General features: G+C 59.0%; 5 protein-coding genes across 5 annotated transcripts; 4 read left to right on the plus strand and 1 right to left on the minus strand.

Moving 5' to 3' along the window:
• Positions 1-1,301: 1,301 nt before the first annotated feature.
• Positions 1,302-6,817, plus strand: WHR41_01180 (uncharacterized protein; the record flags this gene model as incomplete). Its single annotated transcript, XM_069369786.1, has 2 exons — positions 1,302-2,073; positions 2,206-6,817. The coding sequence occupies 2 exons, from the start codon at positions 1,302-1,304 to the stop codon at positions 6,678-6,680; spliced, it is 5,247 nt and encodes a 1,748-aa protein (XP_069233416.1). The 3' UTR covers positions 6,681-6,817.
• Positions 6,818-7,200: 383 nt separating this feature from the next.
• WHR41_01181 (uncharacterized protein) lies at positions 7,201-8,839 on the plus strand (the record flags this gene model as incomplete). Its single annotated transcript, XM_069369787.1, has 2 exons — positions 7,201-7,410; positions 7,472-8,839. 2 exons carry the CDS (start codon positions 7,201-7,203, stop codon positions 8,837-8,839), a joined length of 1,578 nt encoding a protein of 525 aa, XP_069233417.1.
• Positions 8,840-9,380: 541 nt separating this feature from the next.
• On the plus strand, positions 9,381-11,298 carry WHR41_01182 (uncharacterized protein; the record flags this gene model as incomplete). The annotated part of the gene is made up of 3 exons (XM_069369788.1): positions 9,381-9,650; positions 9,711-9,723; positions 9,779-11,298. 3 exons carry the CDS (start codon positions 9,381-9,383, stop codon positions 11,122-11,124), a joined length of 1,629 nt encoding a protein of 542 aa, XP_069233418.1. The 3' UTR covers positions 11,125-11,298.
• Positions 11,299-14,419: 3,121 nt separating this feature from the next.
• Positions 14,420-19,453, plus strand: WHR41_01183 (uncharacterized protein; the record flags this gene model as incomplete). The annotated part of the gene is made up of 1 exon (XM_069369789.1): positions 14,420-19,453. One exon carries the CDS (start codon positions 14,420-14,422, stop codon positions 19,451-19,453), a length of 5,034 nt encoding a protein of 1,677 aa, XP_069233419.1.
• Positions 19,454-20,378: 925 nt separating this feature from the next.
• Positions 20,379-22,523, minus strand: WHR41_01184 (uncharacterized protein; the record flags this gene model as incomplete). Its single annotated transcript, XM_069369790.1, has 1 exon — positions 20,379-22,523. One exon carries the CDS (start codon positions 22,521-22,523, stop codon positions 20,379-20,381), a length of 2,145 nt encoding a protein of 714 aa, XP_069233420.1.
• Positions 22,524-25,687: the final 3,164 nt, after the last annotated feature.

The raw sequence follows: 25,687 nt of genomic DNA on the forward strand, positions 1-25,687 counted from the left end.
CAAAGCAGACACAATGAGCTTCGATGGTAGTCGCGTCGGCTCGAGAAACACTGTGCAGTAATCTGCTTGTAACGAAAAGAGAGTTTGGCGTGGCACGGGTCGGACTCAAAGCCTTGCGGGCGTGCAAAATGAATTTGCCCCAATCCGAAATATGAGCGTCGTCGGGTTTAGCTTGCCGTTCCAGACGTAACCCAGAACATCGGATGCGCTAAGGGGTAGACGGGTGATCCCGCTGCCTCACGCCTCAGGCATCTTGGCAGCGCGAAGGACTGCACCGTTGCGAGGTGCAGCGACGTACAGGCAGGTCGGGCAACGCGTTATGGCGATGGGAGCGGGTGCCAGCGAGCAGAGTACAGCTCATTCTACGGCGAAAGGCTCCGCGGCGATGGAAATGTCGCATTGCGGCATGATTGAGGCGCAACGTCACGAGTCCTGCACCTAGCATACAAACTACAACACCGTGCAGACACCAGGCGTGATGTCTTCAGTCAGGCAGGGCACGTTGGCTTTGTCCGGTTTCAGTGAGTGCGTCGCTGGTTGGCCGCATTCGTGGCACGTACGACTCCCTTTCAAACAGTGGTCAGCCGCGGAAGAAGCACACCAAGGGCGGTCGCCAGCTTCTCGGCCGCGCGCGCTTGGCCTGCCCTGCCTGGTGTATGTGCCCATCCCGGCAGCGTTCGCTTAAAATTGTCATTACGCTCGCGTGCTGAGCCTCGTCGGCGCTGACATGCGTCCATTAGCACCCAAGTTCGAGAGTCGCGCACGCGCAGTGTCGTGCCCGAGCCAAAGCGCCCGGCTCGGGGGGCCTCTCTTTGTGTCGGTGGCCATGTGCCTGGGTGTTGCCGAAGGTTCGGCGGTGCGGTAACGTTCGCGATTTGCGTGGTCATCGGTCGGGCTGGGTCCCTGCGCTGCGCTTAGTGCACTAGCGCCGTCCCTCTTCTCTATCTCCAATACACTCGTGTTGCTGGCTCCGAGCACATCCTCCCTCTTCACTGAATCACCCTGCTGCTAGCCGGCGACGTCGCGTGCCTCTTTCGCTGTCACCCACGCGCCCCGCGCCGTCTCCCATCAGTAGCATGTGGTCGCTGCATCTATAATTTTCTGGCGTTCAGCGAATGGTTTGCCGCGACTTTCTGTCCTCGCCCTTCTCGAATCAACGATCCTCCTCCAGCCCGTCGCTCCATCTCGCGTGGACTGATCCTGTCGCCACGCTGACTCCTGCCATTTTTTACTCTTCGACTCATCGACGCGCCTCTGGCTGGAATCGGTAGCGATTTTACATTTAGCGTGTCATCATCAAAATGGCAGGGTCGCCTTCTGACGATGGTCCCGCGATCGGGCAGGCTGGCAGCGACGCAACCCCCGACGTATCAGAGTCGCATTCAACGCCACAGCCGACCACGACAGGTTCTTCGTTCCAGGCCATCAACAGATCGAATGGTAGCCAGAACGATAGTGGCCGCCAGTCTCGCGATGTGAGCGCTCGCGCCACGCCTCAGGCGGATGGCGCACCAACAGCAAAGCAAACCACCCAGGCACCTGCCTCAAGCACACTCAAGGCATCAACGCAAGCAGAATCTACAGAAGGCACTGGCAGCTACGGCACGCGCTCACGGCGGACCGGTAAGGAACGACTCAATTACGCAGAGGACCAGGACGCCGACTTCGACTTCACGTCTGCCGCCACGACGACGTCCTACAAAAAGAACGCATCTTCTGCTGCAAATGCGCAGGGCAGTACTGATGCGAAGCGCGCAAAGGAGTCTGTCGCCACCAACGGCGCCCATTCCAGCGCAAATAACCAGACCACAGCCAAGGATTCCGCTCCGGGCGCCCCGTCCAGCGGCAGCACCACAAACCCGAAGAAGCGGAAAGCCGCTGGCACGGCTACACCGACGGGCCAGACGTCAACGCCTCCGGTGAGCGCCGCGCTCGCCACGGCCAACATGCGCAAACAAGCACCTTCGGCCATGGCGCGCGAGACGAACATGTTGTCGTTTTCGCGGACGAAAGCATGCCTGAACAAAAAGGGCGAGCTCGTCGCGGATGACGGCACGAAATTAAACGTCAACGGTAAGCGGACGCCGACACATCCCTTTCTGCGAAGCGCGCGATCTTCGCAGAGGTCGCAAGACTTTACCCCGCATTGGGTCTGGCTGGCTTCACTCTGAAAGGATGCCTTAGGCTAACATGATATGTCTCTAGATCACGTGTACCTCGTTTGCGAACCGCCCGGAGAGCCTTACTACCTCTGTCGCATCATGGAATTCTTGCACACAAATTCTGAGGACCGAAATTCCCCTGTCGACTCCCTCCGTGTAAACTGGTACTACCGCCCTCGAGATGTACAGCGCTTCAACAGCGACAGCCGCCTTGTCTATGCGACAATGCACTCGGACATGTGCCCACTCACGTCTGTCCGTGGCTTGTGTACAATTAAACACCGCTCTGAGATCGACGACTTGGAGCTCTATCGCAAGGAAAGGGATACATTTTACTTCGTCCAAGTCTTCGACCGCTTCATCCGCCGCTGGTACGAATGCATTCCAACCTCTCAAATCATCAACGTGCCGGAAAAGGTCAAGAAGGCCCTCGACGAGCGCTGGAAATTCGTCGCAGTCGAAATCGGCAGGGTCAAAGAGCTCACCAGCGCCGTCAAGACATGCAAACGCTGCGCGAGATATTGCGCGGCGAATGAATCGGTCGACTGTGCTATATGCAAATTCTCATATCACATGAACTGCGTGCAGCCGCCATTACCGAAGAAACCATCTCGCGGATTCGCCTGGGCTTGTGCTCCTTGCAGTAGAGCTTCAGAGCGCAAAATCGAAGCCCAACTGACGCCATCCATCAGCGGCGACGTTACTGAGGCTGAAGCTGAGGAGGAAGAAGTTGCACCTGCGGAGGAAGCGCTGCCCCCGGTTTCGAATGACACCACCAGAGCCCCCAGCCCGAGCGAGTCAGACATAATAATCGACGATCACCCGGCCACGCAAGCAGAAATCGCGTTGGCTCAGATGTGGCCTATGCGATATCTCGGAATCCACTGCCGAGTCGAGGATGCATTACAGTACGATGACCGCGCCATTTACCCAAGAGCCAGCTCGCGTCTGGGTCCGCGACACCAGGCCAATGTCAACGTGTGGCATGGTCGCCCTGTAGAGCTTGTCAAGACGGCCGAGATCAAGAAGCGGTACATGAAGGGTGGTAATAAAAAGGAAGGCAAGCTTTCAAAAGAAACTGTTGCCGCCATCGAGGCCGACCGTGCAGAAAAGGCCAAGAGGCCTAAATGGGTGCAGGACGAGCCTGTTGGCTATGTCGCGCGTGGCGAGGACTACCCGGAAGATGATCCCCGCTGTACAGCCAAGCTCATGTTCAAGCTGCCAGAGGAGCCGGACAAGGCTGCCAAAGCCGAGCGAGCCCTCGATCAGTATCTCCCTCAGGCAAAACCATTGGCGAAGAAAATCGGAGTTCCCCCATTTGGCACCAACTTTCTCGACAAAGCCATGGAGCTCTTTACCAAGACTGGCTACAACACAGACGTTGCGCTCGAAAAGCTTTCCAGGGTCAACCGTGTCAAGGATCTCCACGAACCTGTGCTGAGCAAGGCCGACTTGGTGAAGTTCGAGGAAGGAGTGGCAAAATACGGTTCCGAGCATCGCCTTGTGCGCCTGCACATGAAGACTTCGCTACCCAACTCGGACATTGTGCGCTTTTATTACCTTTGGAAGAAGACGCCCAGAGGACGGGAAATCTGGGGTGGCTATCCAGGACGCAAGGGCAAAAAGCGACCCGACAACGACACAGCAGCGCGCTTGCACGAAGAAGTCGCCCACGATGCAGATGACTCGGCTTTCGACAACGATAAGGCGGCAAAGCGAAAGCGTAATTTCCAGTGCAAGTTCTGCGAAACCACACACGCGAGGCAATGGAGGCGAGCTCCGGGCGCTGCTTCTGGTCAAACCGTCATGGTCGAAGTCAAAGGTGGGCCGAAGGAGAAGCGAGAGCGGATGTTGGTGGCGTTGTGCTTCAGATGCGCCAATCTATGGCGCAAGTACGCGATCCAATACGAGGACGTCGACGAAGTCGCGAAGAAGGTGTCTTCAGGCGCCGGTCGAGCCTGGAAGCGCAGGGTTGACGAAGAGCTGCTTCGCGAACTCATCGCAGCGAATGAAGCTGCCGCTCAGTTCGCGCCAGTGGAGCCATCCGTATCTGGTGCAGATGAACCGCCGAAGAAAAAATCGAAGAACGACGCATCTGGAACACCTCCGGTCGTGGAAACAGGGAGGAAGAAAGAGAAGCAGCCTCCCGCGCCGAAGCCCCCTACACCTCCACCGGCTCCGATCATACCAGTTCAGCCCACTTGGAAACCCTTGCCGTGCGCAGTATGTCACACCGGCAACGACACCATCGCATGTGCGCAGTGCCTGTTGACAGTGCATCGGGGCTGCTTCGGTCTAAGTGAAAATCAGGGCCCCAACTGGGTTTGCGAGCAGTGCCAGAATGATCGCAATCCCCAGGTGTCTACTGATTATTCTTGCTGCTTGTGCTTGACTGAGGAAACTTTGGTTGATCTCGTTGAGATGCCGAAGTCAACCCACAAAAAGAAGACCGATAGAGATCGCGAAAAGGAACGTATGGAGAAGGAGCTGGCCGACAACATGCGCACCGAATATACGCAAAGACAGCTCGCGCAGCATCGCCCTATACTCCCGAGAGAGCCCCTCAAGCCGACGACAGGTAACAACTGGGTCCATGTCTATTGCGCCGTCTTCACACCAGAGATACGTTTCAGCAACTCTCAAGCGCTTCAAGTCGCTGAAGGTTTCCAAATGATTCCGTCTGCCAGGTACGAAGCTGTCTGCAAGCTTTGCAAGAACCGCGACCATCAGAACAAGTTGCGAAACGACAAAGGCGCTTGCGTCAACTGCTACCACTGCAACGCAAGCTTTCACGTGTCGTGTGCATTTGAAGCCGGCTATCAGTTCGGTTTCGATGTCACGCCTGTGAAGGCTTCGCGGAAGGATCAGATAGTCACCGCGAACCTGAATGGAGAATCTGGTGCCTTGACAGCAGCGATATGGTGCAAGGAGCACGCTGTGAAGACGATCGTTCACCCCATCCAGGAGATCGCAGATGAGAGTGGCAAGACTGCGCTTCAGATCTACGCGGGGCTCTACAAGCAAGCCGACCTCACATTGACTGGTACTGTGCGCAAGGCTGATCAAGTTCAACTTACTAAGAATAAGGGCCAACACGTCAGTCAAGCAAATGCTGCGAGCAGGCGCGAATCCACAGCAACCAACGCCACTGTTGGTGCGCGCAGAGGTGCAAGAGCGTCGACAATCGCCGATAGCAAAATGGAAGATGCCGATGGTGCGACGGATGCCTCGAGCTTGCGTGAGGGATCAGCTGCTCCAGAGAAGCGCTGCGCAAAGTGTGGAATTGATGTCACTCCTAAATGGCATCTCAAGCCTAAGGATGGTGCTATCGGCGGTGCCGCTTCACCCAAGGCGGACGATAAGCGCATGTCTATGACATTGGGCGAGATTGCAGACCAAAAGCGCGACCAGTCTGCAGACTCCAATGGATCTGGGATGAACGGTCTCCACACATCTGACGCTTCGAGACCCCAGCAGAACATTCGCTTCATGGCGCCGGGCGCAAACGGGCGAGCCTGGGACGGCATGCCCGAGCGCAACGCACCTAGGCTGTCGGAAGCTGACGGTATTCCTGGAAATTCGGCAATGCCTGGTGATGCGGCGATGAACGGAGAGCAGCGAGGAGCTATCACATCAGGCCCTGTGAACGGTATTGGGGCTGGCAACCACACAGCGGCGGCCAACAAGGCTTCACAGGAGTACTTGTGCCACAGGTGTTTCGTCAAGAGGAAGCTGGATCCAACTCCACCTCCTGCATCTCCTCCGCCTCGTCGCGAGCTGTCTCCTCCCAAGTCATATCCCCTCCAGTTGGATTGGAATGGTCAGAACTCTGCACAGCGGCCACCGCCGCCCACGCCGTGGGACGACCAAGCGAGAGCGGCTCAACCGCCTCCGATGCCTCATGGGCCTCCTGCAATGGGCGCCATGGGGCCTTCGCCAGGTTTCATGCATCAGCCTCCGCCGCCACCGCATCAGGCCCATGGCTTCCCACCCACTTACCACCATCCGCCCAACGGATACCCCGGACCACCTCCTCCTCCCCATGGCAGCTATGGAGCATATCCGCCTCACCAACCACCACCCAACGCGGCCCCGTTCCATCCTAGCCACCGGCCTCCGCCTATGAATGGATTCCCACCGCCAGGCCAGCCAATGTCCAACGGCATTGGCTCTCCGCACGCGTCGCACATGGGCTTCACGCCGCCCGGAGCTCCGCACCCGCAGTATGGAGCACGACGGACAGAATCACCATTCTCTACGCAGCTCCCTCCGCTCGGTGGACAGCTGTACGGTGGATCGGGCGCGCACTTCCCGCACCCTGAGGCGCAACAGCAGCCGCAGCCGCCGCCGCCGAACACTTCGGCCCCGGTCCAGCCGAGCCCTCAAACGGCTCACGCCAGGGTTGAGAGCCAGAGTGGTCAACCTGGAACACCACATGAAGGCCGTGGCAACGGGACTCCAGCGGCCGGCCCAGGCGGCGCGAGTGCGAGTCCGAGTGTGAAGAACTTGCTTTCGTGAGCGAGGTCTGCGGATACGAAGATCAAAGAGATGAAGAGAAAAGTGTCGGATGATGTATTAGTAGGACTAGACGACCCGAGAGCTATAGCTGTGTGTATGATGGTGATATCAATTCAATCAGCAATTTTAATTTCACACCACCTTCCCAATGCTGTCGTGGGGTGCCATCGATTCAATTCATGGTTGTCACTACTAGTGAGACGCCCACAGAGGGCGGTTTGAACATCGCTGCGCATCTCCAATGATTTTTATGCGCTCCATCATTACACTTCACTTTCACATTGCTTGACACTCGCAAATCGATCCCTAAGTGAATTCGCACCGGCGCCCTCGACTTCCATCAACCGAGCCACAAACCCCATTCCAGCTGGCCAAGGCCCGCCCGCGCCCCACGCCCCTTCGCGCCGCAGCCCGCCAGCCCGCCGGAGCCCTCACGCATTCACTTTTGACATCGCAACTACATCTGGCACGCGGCATCGCGGACCACCGAACACAAGCGTGCAACGCTCGCCCGCCGCAAATGGGCAAGGCCTACAACCAGGACCAGCGCGACCGCGTCAAGCTGCTACTCGAGGCCGGCCGCGATGAGGACACCATCGAGAAGGAGACGGGCGTCTCCGACCGCACCATCCGCCGCTGGAAGATGGAGCTCGAGCGCACCGGCCGCATCGGCAAGCCGCCGGAGAGCAGGACGGGCAGGCATCGGGTGCTGAATGCGGAGGTTGAGAATGTGAGTTTTTGCGCAGGGTATTGGTGGGGAGATGGGCGCGAGCTGACGCGATCGCTTCTAGGCACTTTGCGAACATGTCAAGGACAAGCCGGAGATGTCGGTCGACGATATGCTCTGGTGGCTGTACGACACCTACAAGATCGTTGTCGGCACGCGCACGATTCGCCGGGTTTTCGAGCGCAAGGGCGAGGCGGGCAATAGGTTTAAGAAGGGCAAGCCGGGCGCTGCTGCGACGGATGGCGCGAACAATGCGCCGGACCCTGCGATCACTCCATCGCCAATGGCGCCGGCGGTGACTGCTGCGGAGGAGCAACAGTACAACAGTCCGTATGCACCGATGGCGGATATGACGCCCCAGCAGAATCAGGCCGAGTTGCAGCTTGCGCAGGCGCTTACGAATGCGAATTACCCGCCTCCTCCGCCCGCGCCTTTGGAGATGCCGGTGCAAGAAGAATCGGATGACGGAGATGACGAGGAGACGCTGCAGCTACAGCTCAAGCAGATTGAGCTGCAGAGGAAGGAGGTGGAACTGAAGCTGAAGATGCGACGGTTGAAGAAAGGCAAGGACCCGAACACGCCAGAATCAGGGCGCAAGCCTTCCGTTCCCTTCAACGAGACGAGTTCTCTATACAAGCCCGAGGCGCATCTTGGGAACGAACCGCCGAAGCGCGATTCGCGCAGCAAGAAGAAAATCGAAGAGTCCAAGCGTAGGACTGCCGAACGACAAGAGCGCATGCTGCGCGATCTGGAGCGCCGCAGTAGGCGTCGCGAGCACCTTACAGCGGAGTGGGTGCAGAGCAAAGACATATGGCCGCTTCGCGCGCAAGGTGTTTTGGCAGAGCTCATGCATCAGTACATCTATTACACGTTCAACCAGAACAGCATTGAAACGTTTGAAGCTATGTATCGCGACCTTTATCAGCTCGTCGATCTCGGCAAAGGCGACTGGGACCCTAGCATCCACGATGAGATGCTGCGCGAACGCATGAAACGGAAAATGGGCCAACTGCGCTCCAAGATGCAGAAGACCGGCGAGATCATTGGGCGTGGCGATGGCTACGGCGGGTGGCAGAAAGCCGACGACTACACTGGCGAGCAAGCGGGCAACATACTCGGGGGAGACGATACACACGACCTCCACGACGACGGGATGGATCCCCATCACGACCCTGCGATGCAGGTGGCGCAAGCGAGCATCCAGGCGCAAGCAGGCGCGCAACGGCAAGTGCCGTCAGCGGAAGAACAAATGCATTACGAGCCTGTACCAGATCCCCAAATGGGCGCCCAGCATGGCCAGCCGATTTATGGCAACCCTCCGATGATGCATCACCAGCAGGCCCCGCCTTATCCCATGATGGATGACCACCATGCGGCGATGCTACCGTACGGCCAGCTCCCACCCGGTCATGAGAATGGTATGGTGATGTGAGGTCTTGTGGCGGTGTGGGCGGATATTGATCTTGGTCCGGGCTTTTGCACGGTTGTCTGTTACTCGCGTGATACCACTTGCTTTCCGCGTTACTCCGATGTATTGGAATTACTTTTTTCTCAGGCGTCCATCCTAGGTACCTAGGACGTCTGCAGTCACTCGACGCCTCTATCTGCCCGCTCCTCCTTCCATTTCCCTCCGTCACACGCACCTGGGCAATCTCCACGAGCTTTCCGTCCCAGCCACAATGCATGGCCTGACGCGTGGCTCAGTGCAAGAAACCTGATTGTGGCATCTGCGCCCAGAAGCTTTAACCGACCCCCCTGTCGCTCTCGTTCCTCACTACTTGCTCGGTGACGTAGCCAGCCCTGCAGCCTTGCGACAGGATCACCCCACGCGCGAGCCCAGACTTCGACCCCACCAACCGCGATACCCGGCGGGGCGCGCACCTGCCGCTGGAAGCCAGACGGGCCACAAGCACGCAGGCAAGCAACCGTGCCGCCGCGGGATCGTCCCTTGCTCATCCCTAGAAACTCAGATCATGGACGCGCCGCACTCGAGCAGCACGTCCAGCGATCCGCTCGCGCTCCCGCCGCCTGAGGTTCTCGCGGAGATTGCGCGCAAGCAAGATGCGCGGGCCGCGGAGCTGCGCGCGGCGAGGGCAGAGCTGCGGCGGCAGTCGAAAGAGGTCGCCGGCTTCAGCGAGGAGCAGAAACATGCCGCCGTGTTGATCCAGAAGAACTACCGCGGGCACAGGACGAGGAGGGCCATGCAGGGCTTTTCCATGGATCCGAGCGTGCGGTGGATCGAAGTAAGAGCTTGCCGTTGCGACGATTTGGTGGGGAGACGTGTGCTGACGACGGTGTGATAGGCGCTGAAAGAAGGTACCGAGATGGTGTAGATCAGGTCTCCGAGGGGTGTAGCTAACACGAGCCACAGCTCAGTATAACAATGCCACCGCGCCCAGGTCGCGCAACGATCGTCGCCATCCCAGCTTGTCCTCTCCCTCTGCGACTCCTGCTCGCGAACGCTGGAAGCGTGCTACTGCGGTTGCGCACAGGGCGGGGAGCGACGATACTTCTGAGAGCGAACATGACGGCGACACAAAGGAGGACAAAGCGCTGGCGCGCGAGCGGAAGGCACGGGAGAAGAGGCGAAGGGAGAAGTACGCAAAGACGATGGGTCTGGACTACTTCCTGGAAATGGTAGATCACAAGCACAGATATGGGAGCAACTTGCGGCGGTATCATAAGGAGTGGAAGCAGTCAGATACGCACGAGAACTTCTTCTACTGGCTTGACTATGGCGAAGGGAAAGACATCGATCTACCCGACAGACCACGCAAACGCCTGGATACTGAACTGGTTCGCTACCTCTCTCGCGAGGAGCGACAGAAGTACCTCATTCATATCGACAATACCGGTCGTTTTGTCTTCTCTAAAAACGGCGTACCCGTTACCACCGCTCCAGAGTTTAAAGACAGCATTGACGGCATAGTACCATTCGACGACCCCACGCCCACCTGGCGCGAAGTCACAACAGGAGTAAAAGATCCTCCTCCCCACCCAGCCGACTCGGACTCCGATTCCGCCTCGCTCTCTTCCCTCTCTTCCATAGGCACTGGCGCGCAGGAGGACTCTTCAAAATACACCAACGACGAGCTGCACGACGCCAAAGGCCTCGCCAAACTCAACCACCTCAGCACCAACAGCCTAATGAACCACCTCCTCCGCAAGACGACCAAGAAGAACACCTGGATCTTCGTCGCCGACACCAGCATGCGCATGTACCTCGGCATCAAGCAGTCCGGCGCCTTCCAGCACTCCTCCTTCCTGCACGGCGCCCGCGTCGCAGCCGCGGGCCTCATCAAGATCAAGCGCGGCCAGCTGCGCAAGCTCTCGCCGCTGTCCGGCCACTACGCGCCGCCCGTGCGCAACTTCCGCGAGTTCGTGCGCAGTCTCAAAGAAGCCGGAGCCGACATGAGCCGCTGCTCGATCTCGCGCTCGTACGCCGTCATCCTGGGGCTGGAGAGCTACATCCGGACGAAGAACCAGGCCAAGAAGGCTGAGCGCGGCGTCATAGAGCTCGTCAACCCGGACGAGAAGCGCAGGCGCGAGCAGAAGGAGTTCGACAACAGCGAGAGCGCGGCGAAGGAGCGCGAGGTGCTGAGGCTGGAGGAGGAGAGGCGGAAGAGCGAGAACGGAGTCGGTGCTAGGGTTCGGCGGGGGTTTTCGACGAGCTTACCTTATCGGGCGAGGAGTGGGAAGCACGAGGAGCCTGTTTGATTGGTGGTGTGCGGAACCTGTGGTTGGGCGCGTTGGCCTGGGAATTGTTGCAGCCTTTTTCTTTGCGATGATACCTATCATGCGATCACGTGCCTACGGCTTGCTTCTTGTGAATATGATTGAACGAGATATTAAGGTCACCGTCTTGTGTGTCAACTGCTTATAATGAGTATACCTTTCAAGGTGTCAGTTGTCGACTGTGACGGAGATCGGTCTGATCGTAGTGTCAACCAGACATGGACGTCGGATTCGATCGGATCACGTTCTAAAGGCAACAGTGAGATGCAAGTCGACACACACATTTCATTCACCCAGGGCTTTGATATCGGTACCCCCAGCTCCTTTTTTGTCACCTTATGTTTCAATGTACCACAAGGGAGTGAGAAAAGTCAAGGAAGGGAAGGGTAAATAGGGTTAGGGTCAGGGTAAATGATGAAAGTATCACAACCGCCGGTCTAGACACTACTCGTGTGAAGGATGTTTGGTCCTCGATGACGGAAATGGAACTCCGTCTACATGTCACGGAGATATGTCAATACGTTGCAATGGTTGATCGAGGTCGCTTTCTGTCTCGACGTATAATTCAGCGTTCACATTCAGACTGATCGAAGAATGGTTGAACGAGAAAGCTTCGAACTTTGGTGACACACAAGCTATGCACTCACCGAAGCAAGTAGACATGTACTGTTTCACTAGCGATGAGACGATGCTCGAAAACCTGTATTCCTACATGCCCAAGACATCGAGAATTGCGGATCGTCAGGGTCGTTGCTGCCGGATCGCCAGGGCAAGCACGGCAGAATGTCTGTTCTAGACCGATTTGTACCCTTGGCCTCAAGGATGGATGCAGAAACGTCCCGTCTTGGGCAAACGAGGGCGGTACAGTAGACAATCAAGAATGGTCGTCCATCGCACGGCAAATAGCAGAGTAGAAGGAGCGGTCCATTCGTGACAGTGGTTGAAGCCAGGCAGGAGCAAAATGACTTCGTTCACCTTGTTCTGACTTCACCCCCGTTACATCACCGCCACTCTGCGCGATCCAATCACCACTACGGGGTGCCTGACACGACGCATACTTCTGAAGCGGGCCCCGATACTGTCGACCCTTGTCGACGACCAACACCTGCGCCCATCACACTGCAGCTGGAAAGTCAATCGAACACTCGTCCATGTTTCAGAACCCGCAGCTATCTAGTTGAACACGATGGTACTCACGCGGGCGTATTCCCCTGCTCGGACACCGCAAGCAGTCGGGCAAAACCATCCACAAAAATCCCCAAGTGATGTATGTACGATGTCAACGAGCTCCCGGACGCCCGTCCGAGCCTGGAACCAGGCACACAAGACCGTGAGATCCGAGGGCGCTAGGATGTCCATTGATGAAAAGGCATGAACCTTGCGCAACTCGCTGCAGGAACAGACGAACAGCCACGGGGAAAGCTGTCATTCTACGCCATCGCGTCATGCCCCCAGAGAAAAATCGCAACTTGGAAATTCATCGACCGGCTGGTCGGGAGGTGGACACCAGCCACCGACTCCTGCCGCCTGGCGACCGCGCCGCGACTGCTGAAAAGGGCATGAGCATCGGAGACAAATGCGACTGACTTCCCGCCCCTTCTATTGGTCTCAGGCCAGACTGCATTCTGTGGCAGCGGCCGGAGTTGACTGCCGAGTTGGTTTTGCGTGTCGCCCGCCTGCATAGATCGATGTCTTTGTGCACGAATCCACAGACTATCTGCAGACTTATATCATCCTACTTCATGTGGTCGAAGCGTCCTACCGCCATGCCGGAAACTACTCATCGCAAACGGCGTCCGAGCTTCAGAGCACGTTTTCTCAGCGTCCTAGTGTCGCAATAAGATTGCAGATTAGATCAGTGGTACGCAACGCTTGGAGGCCGCATTTTGGCTCGACCACGCGCGACGCAATTGCTAGCCGGAAGCTTGAGGCCTGCAGGCTCGCCAACGGTCGCCAATCATGCCGGACGCTGGCCGCGAGACTTCAGCGTGCAACTGCAAGCGGCTAAAGACAGGCGAGAGCGCTGCACAGGCCAGAAGGACACGAAGGGACTTACCACGCGTGTAACCTTCTTCTCCAGCATACAGCAATATGCACATAGACGCACGCCATGTTGCTTTCGTCGCAACTCTGTAGATCAACCAACTATGGGCCATCTTGAATCGCGGCCTGCGCGATGCAGGAGGTGGCACGTATCGTTGTGGCTGGCCTCGCAAGCGCTCAACCGCTCTTGGTCGCGCGGATCGACGATGGTGCTCACTCCTGCTGAGCCATCACGATCGGAGTGGCTGACGAGCAGGAGACGCTACAGCTCGCAGTGACAAGATGCTCAGGCCTGATTCGGGCAGAGCTGTCCGAGGGCACGGCAGAGCGGCCACACGAGAGCCACCACAGCAGAGCTACCACACTCACAGCTACCACATCATGGCACCTGGTCGTGGCTCGTTGTGTGGCTCACAAGCTACACACCACTGCTCAACGACACGTGGGTAGCCAAACTCACAGTGTCACTTTCACGAGTCCTCGAGTCTACTGTAGCCGGGTATGACGTAGGGCGCGAGCGCTGGACTCGAGCCAAACTTGTATCGCATAACCCCAGCCCAACGTCAACACGACGCAACGGAGGGCACGGTTGCGATTCCACGAAACATGCCGTCACTCGCTTGCGTCGTACTACTCCAAACCTGCCGACAGGCCGGAGGTAAGTCTAGCCAGCACCAATGGCCACGATCGACACCATAGTTGCTTGGCCAGAGCGGCCACCCGGCCTTGCGCCCCTCACCTGTGGCTGCAGCTGCGCTGGGATAGCTGGCGCCATCCCTGTCGTCTTGATGCATCCACCCGCTGCGCGACGCTGTGGCGACGTCATGTCCCGTCTTTCGATTGCGATGCGTTCAGTCGATGGCCGACCAGATGGGACCCTGGCATGTCATGTCCCATGCCCTGTGCTGTGGTAGCTGCTCGTCGAGCTCCCAGCTATATCAGAAAAACCACAGCCACACTTCCCTCCCTTCCTACTTTTTCCCCCATTATTGTTTCCTCCCAAACAATTTCCTCCCTCCTCAAACTCCCAATTCAATTATACGAAGACTGTACGATTGTTACGACCTACACTCAATCTAGTTAATGCTCCCTGTTGTGCATGCCCACCAGCAACTCTAGTCAATACGCCTACTACTCTTTCCCCCCAACTCCCGACAGACGCTCTCCAGCCACAAGCCGGGGATCTTCATCGAAAACAGACTCTTCCAACAAGACAATCCGCAACCTAGACAGCATGGCTCCCTCTCCCGCGGCCGGTAAGCAGCAGGCCAGCGCCGCCCCCAAGACTCCCACCAAGCTTGGAAGGAAGCCCGGAAACACCCCCCAGAAGCTCGGCCAGTCCGCGACCAAGGGTGCGCAGGGCGCAACCAAGTCCACTCCCAAGTCCACTCCCAAAGGTGCCGCCTCGAACGTCGGCCAGCAGGCCGGCAAGGCCCAGGACACCGCCAAGGGTGCCGCTGAGCAGGCCCCGAAGAACGTCGAGCTCAAGGATGATGAGAACGACGACGACGAGGGCGAGGGCGAGGGTCTGATGAGCAAGGTCTCTCAGGCCGGCGAGAAGGGCAAGGAGGGCCTTGAGGAGGCCGCTCCCGAGCCCGTCCAGGACGACGACGACGAGAACGAGAATGACGACGACGATGACGACAACGCCGTCGAGGGCGCCACCAAGCAGGCCGAGGGCGCCGCCGACGATGCCCAAGAAGAGGGCGAGGACGTCGCCGATGACGCCACCGAGAAGGCTGGCCAGGTCGGCGAGTCCGCTGACGAGACCCAGGACGACGGCGACGGCGACGAGCAGGAGGGCCAGGAGGGTGGCCAGCTGCTCTCCGGCGCCAAGGGTCTTGCGGGCAAGGCTTCTGGCCTCGCTGGCAACCAGGACCCGAAGAAGGCTGCTGAGGACGTCAAGGACGGCGCTCAGGAGACCGCTGAGGGTGCCGCTGAGGAGGGCCAGAAGGTCGCCGGCGAAGCCACTGATGAGGCTGGCGAGGCTGCCGAGGACGCCAAAGACGGCGCCGAGGATGCTGCCGACGACGCCAAAGAGGGCGTTGAGGGCGCTGCTGATGACGCTCAAGACCAGGCCGAAGGTGCTGTCGAAGGCGCCGAAGACACCGCCGAAGGCGCCGAAGACGCCGCTGAGGATGCCCAGGACCAAGCTGAGGGTGCCGCCGAGGGCGTCTCCTCCGTCGGTGACTTGAACGTTCTCAAGGGCCTTGAAGTCCAGCCTGATGGAAACATCGTCGACGCTGAGGGCAACCCGATCGGCAGACTGTCCGAGGGCGACGCCGAGGACCTCGAGGGCTACCCGATCGGTGAGAACGGCGAGATCCTCGATGACGACGGCGATCTTGTCGGCCGCGTTGAGCTCCTTCCTGACGAGATCAAGAGGCAGGTCAAGGAGGCTCGCGAGCAAGGCGAGGAGCTCCCCGAGGGCGCTGAAGAGTACCTCGACGACGATGACGAGGAGGGTGAGGGTGAGGATGATGATGAGGGCGATGACAATCTCCCTAGCCTCGCCATTCTCGACGGTCTCACTTGCCAGGTCGACGGCCTCATCTACGACTCTGATGGCAACACCATCGGCAAGGTCACCGAGGGCGACCCCTCTGAGCTCCAGAACGCTACCCTCAACTCCGAGGGTGAGTTCATTGACGAGGATGGAAACGTCGTCGGCTACGCTGCCATTCACGAGGATGCTGCGGATCTCGTCGAGCAGGGCATCTACGAGCCCGCCAGCGCCGCCACTGATGCCGCCGAGGGCGCCGAGGATCAGCTCGACGACGCTGCCGGCGAGGCCGGTGACGCCGTCGATGGTGCCGAGGATGCCGCCGAGGATGCCGCCGAAGACGCCCAGGACCAGGCCGAGGGCATCGAGGACGAGCTGCCCGGCATCGAGGCTCTCGAGGGCAAGGAGCTCAATGAGGCCGGCGAGATTGTCGGCTCTGACGGCGACGTCCTCGGCAAGATCGAGGACGACGAGATTCGCCAGAAGATTGAGGATGGCGAGATCGATCCTGACACCCTCAAGATCAACGAGGATGGCCAGGTGGTCGACGAGGATGGCAACATCCTTAGCGCCACAGAGCTCGTCGATGGCGCTGCCGAGAAGCTCAGCAAGCTCGCTCCTACCTACGACATCCGCATCCTTGGCGACCGTAAGGTCAACAAGAAGGGCAAGGTCCTCGACGACGATGGCGAGGAGATCGGCCAGCTCACTGAGGGTGACCCCGCCAAGTGCGCCGGCAAGAAGATCAACGAGAAGGGCGAGGTTCTCGACAAGGATGGCAAGGTCCTTGGCAAGGTTGGCATCACTGAGGGTGAGGCCGCCGAGACCGCCACCAAAGAGCTCCTGGAGGAGCTTGGCGAGCTGCCCGGCCAGGACCTGCCCGGTCTCGAATCTCTTGAGGGCCTGAAGGTCAACAAGAAGGGCCAGATCCTCGATGAGGATGGCGAGCCCATTGGTGAGCTCACCGAGGGTGATCTTGCCCAGTGCGCTGGCAAGAAGGTCAACGACCAGGGCGAAGTCCTTGACAAGGATGGCAAGACCGTCATCGGCAAGGTCCGTACTCTTGCTCCTCAGGGCGAAGAGGAGGAGCAGGAGGAGGAGCAGCCTGAAGAAGGCGAAGGCGAAGGCGAAGGCGAGGAAGAGCAGGAGGGCGAGGGTGAGGAAGAGGAGGAGGGTGACGGCCTTCCTCCCCTTTCCATCCTCGATGGCCTCACCGTCAACAAGGCTGGCAAACTGATTGACAGCAACGGAAACGTTGTTGGCGAGCTTGTTGAGGGTGACGCCAAGAAGCTCTCCAAGTCCGGCCTCACTGCCGACGCCGAGGGCCAGTTCTGGGACAACAAGGGCAACGTCATCGGCCGTGCCCAGACCGTTCCCCAAGAGGAGAGTGAGGAGGAAGCTCCTTTCGCCGGCCTCGAGGGTCTCAAGGTCATTGAGAACGGCTACGTTGCTGACGAGAATGGCAACATCGTCGGTGTCGTCACCGAGGGTGAGGCTAAGAAGCTCATTGGTCGCGCCGTCGACGAGGACGGTGATATCATCGACAAGAAGGGCTCCGTCGTTGGCCATGCCGACCGCTACGAGGAGGAGGAGGCTCCTGAAGAGGAGGCCGCTGACCTCTCCTTCTTGCAGGGCAAGACCGTCAACAAGGCTGGTGTTGTCATTGGCGACGAGGGCACTCCCATTGCCCGCCTCGTCGAGGGCAAGGCTAAAGAGGTCGCCGGCAGGAAGCTCGACACCGAGGGTCAGCTCTGGAACGACCAGGGCCAGGTCATTGGACGCGTCGAGCTCATCCCCGAAGAGGAGCGCGAGTCCAAGCCGGAAGGCCCCTTCGCCGGCCTCGAGGACCTCCGTGTCATCGAGGGTGGCAAGGTCGCCGACGAGGACGGCAACGTTGTCGGCGAGATCGTTGAGGGCAACCCCAAGCGCCTGGTCGGTCTCTCCGTCGATGAGGATGGTGACATTGTCGACAAATACGGCAACGTCAAGGGCCACGCCGAGCCGCTGCCCCAGGAAGAGGAGGAGGAGGTTGACAACAGCATCCTCGAGAACAAGGAGCTCAACAAGCAAGGCTACGTTGTCGACGAGCAGGGCATTCCCTACGGCCGTCTCGTCGAGGGCAACGTGAAAGAGCTGGCTGGTCGTCGCTGCGACGAGAACGGATACATCTACGGTGACACCGGCAAGGTCGTCGGCCGCTGTGAGGTCATTCCTGAGAACGAGCGTGTCGCTCGTCCTGAGGGTCCGTTCGCTGGTCTCGAGGGCCTGCGCGTCGTCAAGGACGGCAAGGTCGAGGACGCCGATGGCAACGTCGTTGGCGAAATCGTCGAGGGCAACGCTAAGCGTCTTGTCGGCCTTGCTGTTGATGAGGACGGTGATATTATCGACAAGTACGGTAATGTCAAGGGCCACGCAGACCCGTGGGAGGAAGAGGAGGAGCCTGAGGTCGACCTCTCTGCTCTCGCTGGCTGCACCATCAACAAGACTGGCAACGCCGTCGACGGTAACGGCACCATCATCGGCCACGTCGTCGAGGGTGACGTCAAGTCTATGGTTGGCAAGAAGGTCGATGGCCAAGGTCAGATCTGGGACAACGCTGGCAACGTCGTCGGACGCTGCGAGCTTGCTCTTGGTGAGGACACCAGCCCTGAGGGTCCCTTCGCCGGCTTCGAGGGTCTTCAAATCAACAAGGACGAGACCATCACCACACCCTCTGGCGACATTGTCGGTCGCATCATCGAGGGCGACATCAAGAAGCTTCTTGGCCACACTGTCGAGGAAGATGGCGACATCATCGACAAGAACGGCAACAAGATCGGTGCTGCCGAGCGCTGGGAGCCCGAGGAGAAGGAGCGTCGCGTCAACCCCATGTCTGGCATGCGTGTCAACAAGGAGGGCGAGGTCCGTGACGAGAACGGTGACCTGGTCGGCCGTCTCACTGACGGCAACCTCGGCCACTGCGTCGGTCAGGAGATCGACGACAACGGCAACGTCGTCGACCAAGACGGCAACAAGATCGGCGAGTGCACTCTCCTCGAGAACATCGATGAGGAGGAGTACGAGGGCCCCTCTGAGGAGGAGCTCGCGGAGGCCGCCAAGCGCGAGGAGGAGCGCAAGATCGCCGAGAAGATGGGCTCCATCTGCCAGCAGACCCTCGAGCGTGTGCAGCCCGTGTGCAAGCAGATCAAGGAGCACATGGAGAAGGCTGACCGTACGCCCAAGGACGAGCTGGACGAGGAGCAGCTCGTCAACGACGTCAAGCCTCTCATCGAAGAGGGCGGCCGTATCCTGCAGGAGTGCAACGGCTCCCTGCGCGGTCTCGACCCCGACGGCAAGATCGCTGCGCAGGCCAAGGGCCGTGCTGGCACCGGCGAGGCTACCCCCGAGGAGCACCGTCTTGCCGAGACCCTCAAGGAGATTACCACTACTGTCGTCACCACCATCGACGACGCGAAGAAGAAGCTGAACGACATGCCTCACGCCAAGAAGAAGCTGAACCCGCTCTGGGGCCTGATGACCCAGCCGCTCTTCCAGATCCTCGCCGCCGTCGGCCTCCTGCTGGCCGGTGTCCTGGGTCTCGTTGGCCAGCTGCTCAACGGCCTCGGCCTGGGTGGTCTCGTCAACGGTCTGCTCGGCGGCCTCGGCATCAACAAGCTGCTCCAGTCCTTCGGTCTGGGCGGTGATGACAAGAAGGGCAAGAAGAAGGGTGGCAGCGCCATTAGCAGCCTGCCCATCGTCGGTGGCATGCTCGGTGGTGGCAAGTAAGCAATTACTCGCTAGCCAGCGCTTCTTACTTAGCATGATGTTGTAGAAGAAAGAGCTCGGACCGGTGGGAGGAGAGTTTCATTTGTCAGACCAATAACCAATACGAAGAGGAGGTTTACGCGCCAGGTGGGAGGAGGGTTTCATTTGTCAGACACCAAGGGGACGAGAAAGGAAAGAGGAATTGACGACTTTCTGGGAGGAAAGTTGAAACATTTTGGATATCCATCTGGAGGCTGGAGCTGAGTGAGAGGAGATTCCTTCCCATCTTCTCCTTGGGAGGGGAGGGGATGGGATGGCCTTCTTTCCTCAGATTTCTGTCTTCTTTTTGCTGATTTCTTGCTGCGTTCTCGTACGCTGTGTTCTGTTTTAATGACCTCTTTGCTCTTTTGCTTTTCGGCCTTGATCAAGCATGTATTTCTAGCTTATAGTTAGTTTCTTAGTTTTACGGACGCGTAATGACGATGAACTACTTCAAAACAATCCTATTTCTCAGTCTTCTGTCTGCACCATCTCAGCTGTTCATCTTGTACACAAGATCTCCGAACGGTAATGATCATGCTTGTTACCGCAGCCGCAGCCGGTGCCTCAGAACGAGCAGCTTATATCACGTGATTAGAGGTGAAGGACAATTCAGCCAACCACAACCATCTTATCAGCCTTGTAGGGTGTGATGAGATATCAATTGCAAGATGGAAGGAAGCAGATTCACGTAAAGACATAACATTCATACGCATCATTTGTACGCCCCGCGCACCCTCGCCAGCGAGCGAGCCCGTATAGACAAACCGAACGACCGAAAGCACTCGCACTTCTCGGAAAGCCATTATTTACAGAATGCCTCCCTGGCCCATCCAGGCCACCTCAGCCACAGCCTAAGCCCCTGCCCACCCACTCCGTCTCCCCCGCCCGTATCCAATCGCACCCCTCACACAACAACACCCTCTCCAATCCCCCTCGCCCTTCTTTTCCTCTCCGCCCTCCTCCTCCGCCTCTCACCCGCATCCTCCGTCACGCCTTCATCAAACTCCACCCCACTTTCAAACGTCCTCCGAAACCCCATCAACCCTCCCAAACTCCGATCCCCATTTGCAACAACCATCTCATTCCCCCCATCCACCATCGCCACGCCCGCGACCGTGCCCAGAAACCGGATATCCTGCCTGAATCTCCCTCCCGCTTTCTCCCACCCACTCTCCCTCTCCCCCTCGCGCAGAATCCCCCTCGCGTCAAAAACACTAACCACATCCTCATTCTCCGCGCTAACCAGCAATCCCCCATCCGCACTAAAACTCAACGACCTCGCGCACGTCAGCGCGCTCGTGGCCACCGCCAGCGGCTCGCTCCACTTCCGCGCATCCCACAGCACGACCTTGCCGTCCTGCGCCCCCGTCGCCAGCACCCGGTCGTCCGGCGCCCAGGCGCACGCGAAGATATGGTCCGTGTGCGCCTTGAGGGTGGCCAGGACGTCGCCGGACTCGGCGTCCGTGACGAGCGCGTCGGGCGCGTCACCGACGACGGCTCTCAGGCGGGCGCCGCAGGCGGTTGCGGCGGCGTTGAGGGGGTGGGGGTGGGAGTGGGAGAGCGTGAAGGTCTGCGTGGTCAGGTCGAGGAGGCGCAGGCGCTGGTCGTTGGCGCAGAAAGCTGCGACGGGAAGGCCGGAGCGGTGCGCGGGGTGCGTGTGGATGTGGGTTACGAGGGCGTTAGGGTCGTGGGTTACGTGGCCTTCGTGGTGGGAGGGGGAAGGGGCGTCGAGGGAGGTGAGGGCGTATTCGCCGTCGAAGCCGCCGGCTATGAGGTGGGAGTCAGTGGCGGCGAGGCAGGTGATGCGGATTGGGGTGCGGGTTGTGGTGGATTTTGTGAGGTCGAGGAGGGTGCTTTCTTGTGTTGGGAGGGAGAGCGGGGCGCGGAGGACTTTGCTGGCGTTGGCGTAGAAGAGGTCGCGGCCGCTGGAGGCGAGGACGTGGCGCAGCTGGTGGTGGGCATATTTGGGGCGTCGGAGGCCGTTGAAGTAGTGGAATTTGTAGTGAGTCTGGGCTTCTGTGCATGTTGGTCCGTCTTCGTCGGGCATTTGGTGTGAGGTAGACGGGTACTGGAGGTATGTTCGATTTCGAAGAGCGTCCACCCTCTGCATGCCGATGTCGCGCCAGTTGATACCCTGGACATCGACGTCTTGATCCGTCAACTCCTGATGACTGAAGACAGGTGGAGCACTGTCATCCATATCGCTGCGTTTGATGAGAGCATCTCTAAGCCTTTGCTGTGGCTCAGAAACGTCCCATGTATCCAAATTGTCCAGAACATCTGCGCCATAACGAGGATCGTCCACAGACCAGGCCGTCTCGGCCATGTCTGACAAAACGGTATAGTGCCCCGTACCGCCATATCGCAAGCTCAGCTCGGGTGAGAGGTCGGATTGAGTGTCAGGGTTAAGGGTAGATGGTGTAAACGAGAAATGCGACTGCATGCCAGTCGCGGATAAGGCGGAGGTATTCCTCAGGCTGTCGCATGAGGGCTGATGCGAGATCGCCCGTGATCGTGCTAAGGAATTGCTTCTAGAATCAAGCTGGGGGAGTAGTTCAGGACAAATCGTTTCAAGATCGCAGCTCTCGTCTTGTTCAGCGACAGTCTCATCTGATTCCGATGGCCCATTTTGACTGCGGAAGTCCGCATCCAGGTCCAAGTCTAATACACTCCCGGATCCAATAGTTTCTCCCTCGATGGCGTCGTTCGCAAGAGACCGCTCCCCAGCCTGCTCCTCCTCAACAGCAGCATACACCTCCTCCCCCTTCACCCCATCATCACCCCTCAACCCTTCCTCACTCTCCTCTAACACCTCCAACCCTCCCCTCACCAACAACGGCGTCTCTGCCTCCAACAACTCCATCCCAGATCCCCAAGACCCAGTCGGCGCAAACACCACCTCCTCAAACCGCGCCATACAGGCCCTCTCGACCTTAGAGCCCCTGCGATCCATCATCGGCCGTCTCCAGCGAGCCCGCTTGCAAGTAGTGGCAGTAGTGAAGGAGTGCTCTTTGAACGGTGGGCTGCAGAAGTAGTACATCTCGGGCATCGAAGCCGCCCACCTGGGCGCGGGAAGAAAAGGGGGTTGAAGAGGCAAGTGAAGTATTGATATGCCGACCAGACCAGAGACGAGGGATTTGCTGACCAGTATTGATCAGGGCAGGCGTTCGGTCGTATTTGTGTATTTGATTTGCACCCCCTGCGTTATTGCCCGCCTGCCTGTCGCCGGGGGATGCAGACGGGACCCAAGGGTTGATGAGGTTAGGAAAGGGAAAAGAGAGACGACGAACGGACGGTCGGAGGCCAGCGACGAGTGATACCTGCGCCGGCACGCAGCGTAAGCAAGCGTTCGGGAGCGGGACTCTAGGGCCTGTCAAAGTAATTGCGTGCAGGCGCGGTGCATGGAAGCGACTGATGCGCGCGCGCTCTTCTCTCTCTGTCTGGTTTCCAGACCGACGGCTTCAGGCAGGGGAAAAACGCACGCACGCAAGCAAGAAATGCAGCTATGCAGGGCGGTGCGGTGGGTTCGCGTTTTGAGTTTGGCAATGCGGGACGTGGGTGTGCTGTCCGGCTGGTTTCTGCGGCTTCGCGAGGTATCGGCAGGGTCGGTGGGGACCGAATGCAAGAGAATAGCGGAGGTCGAGATGTACAGTGCGGGATGCGTCGGTCGTTTCGTGTCGTCTCGTTCGTTCGTTCGTTCGTTCGTTCGTTCGCCAGTCTCTGGGTCGCGCCACCTCTCGTATCGGCTGTGGTCGAGTCGTGGTTCTGGTTCTGGTCCGCAAGATTCCTTTCGTCGAGCAGCTCGTGTGCTGAGCGACGGTAAATGCAACGCACGCAGCGCGAATGCAATACCAACCAGGCCCCCCAGACTGCCTGCAAGCAAGCAGGCCCCGGCAGCACGTCTCAGACTGCACCAAGCGTCGAACCCGCGGGAGTGGATCAATAAAACAAGCAAAGCACCTCACGCGGCGGAGGCGGCAGCGGGGGCATTCTTCATGCAAGGTTCTGGCTGTGCGTTTCTGTCTTCTCGTGAGGTTCTTCAGCCCCCCCGCGCGCGCGCTGGGGGATGCGAGTGACCGACCGGGGTAGGACGTTGCAAGGGTGCCGAGGAGAGCAGGGGTTATGTGTGAGGTCCGTCGCTTGACTTCACCCACCTGGACGTTCACTTCACTTCACTTCTTCACGGCGCAGGCGGGGGAGGGGTTCTTGAGGGCGGGGAGGGGCGAGGTTATCGGCACGGGTGCGGTATAGCAGAGGCAGGCAGGCGGCGCGTGAGACACACTCACGATGGGGGGCTTGTCATCGGTCAGGTTCAGGTTGGGCAGCAAGCGCGACGGCGACAGCCAGACAGACAGCCAGGCGGAGCAGGGCCCTGGTCCCTGTGGGACGTATCGTCGGACGGAGCGAAGCAATTGTGGGAGCGCGCAAGCGACCGTCAATCAGGCAGTCAGTGGCAGGGCGGCGGCGCTACCTTGCCTACCTTGGTCCACCACGTGAGCTCAGTGGTACGGAGCAACGGTCAGGCCGGCGCGAGGGAGGCCAGCCAGGATTGAGTGGGCGAAGAAACGCAAACGCCATGGGGATTCGACGAGCGCTCGAAACGCGACGAGGGCCCTTCAAGAGCGGGTTTGCGATTCGCAACCCACGCTCTCGCGGCCGGAAGAGGAGCGAGGCGCGTCCACGGCCCCTGCTAGCGCGGCGCATTTCAGGCGACGCGCAGCCTGTCACATTCCGCCCGGGGGCCAATCGCCGCCTGCACCTGGACCCGGGCGGCGGCTGGCCGAGGGTGGAAAACGCAGGCCCCGGCGGCGGTTTGTGGGCGTTGCAGGTCGTGGTTGTTGCACTGCAGGGCGCGGCGGGGAGAGGTGTGGGTGGGGATGCAGCTGGCTGGGATACTGAGGCGAGTGAGGGTATGTACAGGTACGGTACAGCACCCAGCAGACCCCGTCGAAACTCTCGCCTGGTGCCACCAATCATGCGGCGCGACGCTCGACTTCACGGCATGGCTAGACAGCACGGTAAGCGAACAAGGCGGACCGCGGGCAGTCCGTGTGTCCCTCGTGGCCAGGCTGCGAAGACGCACAGCCCGCGGCCCTCTGTCCCTCCCATGCCGCTGACAGGCCGGATGGCTCAGGCGGCACGAGGCAGACGTGTACAGTAATTAGCAAGGCAGTAGTCAGACAGTCGGTGCGAGCCTCGGTCCGGGAGCGCGTTGCGTTGCGTTGTGCGGCTACGGCCACGGCTACGAAACGCTCGCCGAAGCGCATGCATGCTATCTTCCGGCATGCAGCAGCGGCGGCGGCGGCGGCGACGAACGAAGAACAAGGGCGGCGTCAGCAGCAGCAACAAGGAGTCCGAGCTCCGACCGGCGGTGGCACGGGTGCATGCGGAAGTGAGACAGACAGACGGGGCGGTGGAGGGCGTTCCGTCCCCCGGGCTCGCCTCTCTCGCACGTGGTAGGTCCGTGTGGGTTGAGCCAGCGTCGCGCAGCAGGCCGACAGAGAAAGGCGACAGTCTGGTGGAACAAAGATCGAGGGCTTGATCGTGTTGCCCACGGCGCAGATGGCGCGCTTGCGATCTCGTGGGCGATGAGATGGTTGTGGTGAGTCTTGGTGCGGGAGTAAGGAGGATGGTGATGAGGGAGAGGGAGAGTCGTTGCTGGGCGTATTGTAGAGGTGAGGTTGGAAGAAGGATGTGCATAATCCTAATTGAGTTATTACCTTATTACTCAAATGGCAGGCACGGCTCGTGATGGGTGCTGCGGAAGCTCGTCATCTCATTGACCACATCAACTAAGTTACCAATTGAAAAGATGATCACATAGACCAGATATCAAGTCAAGGAATCAGAAATAGCACATACACATCTATACACCATCATTAGATATCTCCTCCGACAGGCCGCAATGCGCAACACATCTTCGACGCAACATGTAGAGAATCTCGCATGAACAAAGACAGCCGCTCTCAGCAGGCACAACTCGTGATGGGTCTCGCTCAAGCCCATCATCTATTTGACCACATCGATACAAATCATCAAATTGAAGACGATCAAATAGACCAGATCCTGAGATGAAAAAATAAAGAGAAATTGCACATAAAATTCCATACACCATCATTATAAATCTCTCCCACAACCTGATCCCCAGCATATCTCGCAACCCAACACACGAGGAGAATCTCGCACGAACAGAACCAGCCGCTCTCGACAATG

This window comes from Cladosporium halotolerans (genome assembly GCF_011745625.1).
Source record: "Cladosporium halotolerans strain TM138-S3 chromosome Unknown Sca3, whole genome shotgun sequence".
Classification (NCBI taxonomy): Eukaryota; Fungi; Ascomycota; class Dothideomycetes; order Cladosporiales; family Cladosporiaceae; genus Cladosporium; species Cladosporium halotolerans.